This window comes from Triticum dicoccoides, chromosome 7B (assembly GCF_002162155.2).
Source record: "Triticum dicoccoides isolate Atlit2015 ecotype Zavitan chromosome 7B, WEW_v2.0, whole genome shotgun sequence".
NCBI classification, from domain to species: Eukaryota; Viridiplantae; Streptophyta; class Magnoliopsida; order Poales; family Poaceae; genus Triticum; species Triticum dicoccoides.
In genome coordinates this window covers 716,724,127-716,730,776 of record NC_041393.1, presented here as the reverse complement: position 1 = coordinate 716,730,776, position 6,650 = coordinate 716,724,127, and the positions used below count along the sequence as shown (strand labels likewise).

Here is a 6,650-nt window from a genome sequence, read left to right as displayed (position 1 = left end):
CCCCTCCTGTGCACCACGGCATGAGGGCCGCCTGCGACCCGATCAACCGCGACCCGCGGTGCCGGACACGATGCCGAGGCGCTACCGAAAGCACCGCCGCCGACGCCATCACCAGCCCGCACCACCACCATGCCGCCCAGCCGCGAGATCTGGCCCATGCCATACCCCACGCGCAGGGGACGAAGGAGCCCCGCCGCCGCCGGTGACGCCCCTTGGCGGTGATGAGGGTGGAGGAGGAAGGAGGAGGGGGGTGTGGCGGCGGGGATCAGGAACCCTCCCCGACGCCTCGCGGGTGGCGGCGGGGGAGGGAGGGTTCATGGTAGAAAATGCTTCATCTGCCACATGATTTTCCTGCCCTTTCTTCTTCCCACAAAAATAGTAGCACTAGTTTCAGTCAATGGTACAAAGTTTAGTTTCCTCTTGAATTGTGACTTCGAGAGGAAACTAAACTTTGTATACAACACATTCATGCCCGACGTGTTTGGGTCACTGGAGATTTCCTGGAGTTGCATTGGAGCGTGACGAATGGCGAGAGCGAGCTCGGAAAATTTGCACGGCCGGGATGTGTTCGTTTAGGATATGGACGGTAGATTTTACGCGCGATTAAAAGCAACTTGAATGGAAAAAGAAACCGGAACAAGATTCGGGGTGTGGCGGCGGGGATCAGGAACCCTCCCCGACGCCTCGCGGGTGGCGGCGGGGGAGGGAGGGTTCATGGTAGAAAATGCTTCATCTGCCACATGATTTTCCTGCCCTTTCTTCTTCCCACAAAAATAGTAGCACTAGTTTCAGTCAATGGTACAAAGTTTAGTTTCCTCTTGAATTGTGACTTCGAGAGGAAACTAAACTTTGTATACAACACATTCATGCCCGACGTGTTTGGGTCACTGGAGATTTCCTGGAGTTGCATTGGAGCGTGACGAATGGCGAGAGCGAGCTCGGAAAATTTGCACGGCCGGGATGTGTTCGTTTAGGATATGGACGGTAGATTTTACGCGCGATTAAAAGCAACTTGAATGGAAAAAGAAACCGGAACAAGATTCGGGATTGAACCCGACGTGAATCGAACACGCAACCTTCTGATCTGGAGTCAGACGCGCTACCATTGCGCCACGGATCCGGTGTTCTTATACCAACAGATTATGCTATAAGAGCAACTCGTACGATGTTATATAATGCCTTCATATGGATTTGTAGCCCGTCTGTCCTATGCGTAAACACAAACGTGTTGCCTGTATAAATTCCCCTTTTTATCATTTTCTTCAATTTTATAGGGGCAATTTAAGCTGAATTTAATCTAACCAAAGACAACAGCTATACTCAGTGGCCAAAATATGTCGCTTACATATAATTAATTAGTGATTTGAAATGGCGTCTATCAAGATTTTCAAAATATGCAATGTCGCTATTCAGCATTGCTACCTACACTAGTCAGTTGTCGGCGCCGTCTAGTCATCCTCCTCCAAGCGATCGCTGAGGAAGATGTAGGGGCCGGACTCACGAGCGACAGACTCGAGTTGTCGCTGCTCCTCCTCTCGTTGTTGCGAGCTTCTAGGGCGGAGAACTGCATCACAGCATCAACTGACTCCGACTCCGACTCCGGCTTTGGAGGAGCCTCGGTGGGGACGCCGCCATCGGCAAATCCGGTCGAAGACGGCCACAATAAGAATTTTCATCCTGGTTGCCGAAACCAGCCACCAAAGGCTAGCACATTGGCAAGGAGACTCGCTGTTTAGAACTTTCGTCGTATTTTTATGTGTTGCACTAACCAAATACCATCCAACATGCCCCGGTTGAAACACCTGCTTGCAAAATCACTTAACTATATATACACAAATCCAAAATGTATAAAGCTACATCTATATTTATTTAATTCGGTTTACATGAAAACGACAGTGAAAGTGTGGTGCATATGAATCCCATGTCAGATTTCAAAACGACATTCATGATCCGGAGGGGCTTTATTTCAAGCCATACAAAGAACTCTTTTTTGTTTATTTTTTGATTAAGGGAAGAAGTCGATTGGTATTTTTTTAACACAGTACGGATGCAATCGGTCATATATACACGCATACACTCACTCCAATGAGACAATGAACACACACATGCACAGCCTACCCCTATTAGCACCTTCGAAAGAGTGAACCGGCATATCATCTTGAAATTTACGAAGTCCTTGGTACTTTTTTTTTTGCTGGAATACTAGTACGCCTAATTATATATACACGAATCCAAATGTATAAATCTACGCCCGGCGGTTTGGTTCACATAATTTGTTTTTGCTCTCGATGCAGCCTGATTAGTTCTCGAAATTGTCGTTCCGCTGTCGCAGAGACCCGAGTTGTGCTGTGTCTGAACTGAACTGACATTGGGCCGCTGTCTGCAGTGAAACTGCCGTGTTCCAGAGCAGCCAGCGTCCAGCTCTGCGCTTGCTTAACTACGTGGCCACCGCCGATCTGTCACGATGCACCGCCGGATCGGATCACCAGCCGCCTTTGCCGATGAGCCCGCCGCTCTCGGCGCGCCGGTAGGGCCGGCGGGGGCTCTTGAGCAGCGACTTGTCCTCGATGGGGAGCCGGTAGGGCGACACCCGGAACCGCACGGCCTCGCGCCGCCGCCGCCGCTCCCTGGTGTGCACCACCCACGCCGCCACGGCCGCGGCCACCGCCAAGGCCACGGCCGCCAGCGCCCGGTACACCCGGCCGCTGTGCCGCCGCAGCCCGGGGCAGCCGTCGGCGACCACGGCCTCGAACGTCCGCCGCACGAACGTGCAGTCCGCCAGCCCCGCGAGCGCCGGCCCGTAGCCCACCAGCCCCGCGCTGGCGTTCGCCACCGCCAGCGCCTGGGCGTACATCGACGGCGTGAGCCGCCCGGGCGTCGCGCACGTCTCCTGCCCCGGCGCGCCCGCCGCCTGGCACACGTGGCCCCGCCACGCCTGCGGCGCGAAGGCGGCCGGCACCTCGCCGGCGGCGCAGGGGCGGTCGGAGAGGTCGGCGCGGTAGGGGCTGCAGAGCAGCGGCACCGGCGGGCCGGACTGGTTGTAGTTGAGGGGCGGGCCGGCGCCCGGCGGGAAGGTGTTGGCGTTGGAGACGTTGGCGAGCACGTCGTTGAGGGTGGCCACCAGCTGGTGGTTCACCTCCTTGCTCCGGCGCAGCGCCTCCGAGGTCGCCGCCGCGTCGGCGCACGGGAGGATGTCGTCCAGGGCGGTGCTGTTGCTGCTGCCCGGCGGGCGGAGCACCCATTCCTCCATGGCCACGCACGTGTCCCCGACCGCGCTGAAAGGCACACGAACAGAGGCTCCTCTGTCAGTCACTCGGTTGAGCAGAGCAGAGCTCCGGATCGCAGAATTCAGACAGAAATATATAAATGTTATAGGGCTCCAAAAAATATAGCACACATATTCCCTTTCATAGTGACACTTTTGGATACGACTTTACTAGTTTTCTCGTTTTGGATATGAGGCGCAATTTTTCCCTTCATGTCTTTCCATATAAATATGTTTGTTTGTTTTTTTGCGGGGATATAAATGTGTTGGTTAAAATACAAGTTACATATAAATAAGTTCCTTGATCTAACAAATCAAATGGTAGCATTTTAACCGAACCAACTGTAACACTGAAGTACAACCTCCGTCCCAAAATTCTTGTCTTAAATTCGTCTAGATACGAATGTATCTAATACTAAAACGTGACTTGATACATCCGTATTTAGATAAATCTAAGATAAGAATTTTGGGACGGAGGGAGTACTTTATAAAGAACTTTGCTTCGATACACCCCTCTAACGATGCAGATTAAAGATGAAGATTAGAAGTTACTCCTTCGGTCATAAATGGTAATATAGTCTTTGTGTCTGTCTAGGGCACATCTCGATGTGCCTTCTTTTGCATCAAATCAACCCATTTAATACGCTTGATCTAATATGGCGGAGCCATTTTAAGTAACTTTATTTAAGAGTAGTACACACTTTTAAGGGGGTGTCCCGAAACAGAACTCCTTTATATATGATTCAAAGTTAGACAAATTTGACTCAATCATGCTATAATTTAGAACTTATTAAGTACTGGATCACACAACAGAACATTTGCTCGAAGGTATGGTGTCATCACCTAATAAAACTGATTGCATAAACTGTGTTGTTGTTAATTTTTTGTGGCCGTGAAGGAAGCTTACTTGTGCAAGAGAAGGAAAACGCCGCCCAATATAAATGTTGCGGTAACGAGGATCCATCCCAGAAACACTAGGCTGCAAAGTCACACAACAATTATATTTTCTATTAGCATATAAAATATGTACTGTGAAGGTCACAGTGGAAATCAAGGAAGAACAATTAATATCACCCGCAAAAAAAGGAACAATTAGTATGCATATATGTAATTTATCTGGAGGGAAGAGGATGTTGTGCAACTTACAAGCGAACGACTGAGCTCAGGCCAGCCAACGAGAACACTGCAACAAGTTGACGACGAAAAAAATGTTATAGTAATTATCCATAGTTTTTATTACAAGAAAGTACAAAGTTGGCTTTGTTTCTTTTTATAATTACTTGTGGGAAATTGCTAAATTTTACTAGATGACTGGGTCACCTAGAATTGCAAAAGTCAAGAAATGGATAATTTTTTTAATATATATTCACCAGAAAGTTAGGCATGCATGATTAATTCAACCAAAAACTCAAGCAACTTTTAGAAAAATATACAATTTCTGACATCATAAGCCATATGTCATTGTCGTAACGGAAAATCTCACCGAGGCCCAGGAACGCCAGCACCAGCATCACGGCCGAGACGCCGATCAGGATCTTCCTTCTGCAACCACACGCCAAGATCATCATCATCATCACCATCAGCTAATCAGTCCATGGCCTGATCGAATCGGGTCGATGGATGTTTATACGATATATACTACGTACGTGGTGTCGAGCACAGTCCGGATCTTGCGGGCGTTGCTGGCGGTGCGCGCGGCGAGCTCGTCGGCCGCGGCGCCCACCCTGCTGGCGACCTGGTCGACCTTGGCCCCGAGGTCGCGCGGCATGGCGGCGCCGCCGGACGCCTTGGCCGTCTCGATGAACCCGGCGAACCCCCGGAGGCTCGCCGCCGCGCCGTCCGACTGGCGCACCACGTAGCGCAGCGTCGCCGACGTGCTGCCGTCCAGCTTGGCCTGCCCGTCGTACAGCACCGCGCACCCGATGCTGCGAGTCTGCAGAAGTCAATCCATGGTTTCCGATTTCCATGCGCAGGATTAAACTAATGGTTCTAAGAAATACTAATGGATTACATGGCGGCGGCGGTGAAGGCGAGGAGGAGGAGGAGGGAGGCGGCGAAGGTCCCGCGCGAGTAGGAGTAGTCGTCGTCCCTGGTGGGGCTGCCGCGGCAGCACCGGCAGCAGCAGGCCACGAGCGCCGCCAGGGCGAAGCCGACGAGCCAGACCGCCGCGGCCGCGAACACCGGCGCCGCGCTGAAGGCCACCGACTGCAAGCATACGGTGCAGCATCAACGGTGAGCACAAGCGCAAGCATGAGTTCAAGACAAGTAGGTGAACTTGAAACGGGTCGACTTACGGCGATGTAGTGCCTGTCGCTGATGTTCCAGCCGCCGGCGTAGGGCCGGAGCCCGTCCAGGGGGTCCTTCCGGCGCGTCCGCTCAGCGGCCAGCGGCTCCGCCCCCGAGCAGGCGCACAAGGAGGACGCGAGGAGGAGCAGGAGGAGCGCGCGCCGGCGAGCTGACCCCGCCATGGCTTCGACGGTCAAGAGTACAAGAGATTACACTGTGCACTTGGGAGATCAATTGTAGTACATTACATTACATATACGCGGAAGTGAGAAGGAAAGATTGGAGCCGCTTGGAAGTGGTCGCGGTGTGGTGGTTCAATTAGATTAGCCCGGAGTAATCCCATTCCAGGTCAGGTCATAGCACTGCTGGTGATTTGGACGCGTGCATGCATGCATGGCAGCATGGGCCGGGCCGCGTCCACTGAAGCAAATGTACAGACCGTTTCGCCCGTTCGTCACCGCCAAACGCAACACGCTTTTCTGCTCGTTTGTGTGCTAGCTAAGCTTCGTCGATCCCTCCGGTCTAAATTAGTACGTGTCGTCGTCGATCCCTCCGGTCTAGCAAAAATTATATCGGTGAATTCATATTCAAAAAAAGTTTTCAATTATATAATTTTTGTTCCCGCCGCAATCAGTCTCTAGTTAAATTGATGGTCAAAATTGAATCTCAGAAAGCGCAGGCGTGCTATATTTTGAAACGGATGGAGTATTCTCTCTCGGGAAAAAAGATTGGTGGTGCTTTAGACATGACGTACGTAGCCTGAAAATGGACCGTGAGTGTATGCAACATATGATTTTCAGGTTTTCAGTCTAAATAGTTAAGACGTTGTCGGGGCCGGGATGAAAATTCTAAAACAAGCCGAACGACGCTGACTTGCGGGCAAGCGCTTGGATCCTTCATAGCTTTGGAGAGGCTTCGGGCCTTGCAGTGAATCTCTCCAAAAGCATGGCATTGCCCATCCGATGCAACACAGTTGACATGGAAAGAGTGGAGCAGATCCTGGGATGCCCGACGGGCACATATCCTTGCAAATACCTCGGCCTCCCGCTTACAATAAGAAAGCAAACATCGGCTCAGCTCATGGGGCTCGTGGACTGTC

At 51.7% G+C, this 6,650-nt stretch overlaps 1 protein-coding gene and 1 non-coding gene across 2 annotated transcripts; both read right to left on the bottom strand.

Annotated features, from left to right (window-relative positions):
• Positions 1-1,048: 1,048 nt before the first annotated feature.
• On the bottom strand, positions 1,049-1,120 carry TRNAW-CCA. The gene has a single exon. It is a non-coding gene; the product is annotated as a tRNA-Trp (tRNA).
• Positions 1,121-2,022: 902 nt separating this feature from the next.
• Positions 2,023-5,828, bottom strand: LOC119336122. Its single transcript, XM_037608144.1, has 7 exons — positions 5,560-5,828; positions 5,277-5,470; positions 4,912-5,190; positions 4,749-4,807; positions 4,412-4,448; positions 4,173-4,244; positions 2,023-3,275 (listed from the first exon to the last, which is right to left on the bottom strand). Exons 1-7 carry the CDS (start codon positions 5,731-5,733, stop codon positions 2,483-2,485), a joined length of 1,608 nt encoding a protein of 535 aa, XP_037464041.1. The 5' UTR covers positions 5,734-5,828; the 3' UTR covers positions 2,023-2,482.
• Positions 5,829-6,650: the final 822 nt, after the last annotated feature.

Excerpts from the sequence above, each read along its gene's own strand:
- LOC119336122 (XM_037608144.1), bottom strand. The coding sequence starts at position 5,733 with ATGGCGGGGTCAGCTCGCCGGCGCGCGCTCCTCCTGCTCCTCCTCGCG. Across the intron at positions 5,471-5,559 it reads GCGACAGGCACTACATCGCC|TCGGTGGCCTTCAGCGCGGC; the intron begins GTAAGTCGACCC and ends GTATGCTTGCAG. Across the intron at positions 4,449-4,748 it reads GCTGGCGTTCCTGGGCCTCG|TGTTCTCGTTGGCTGGCCTG; the intron begins GTGAGATTTTCC and ends AACTTGTTGCAG.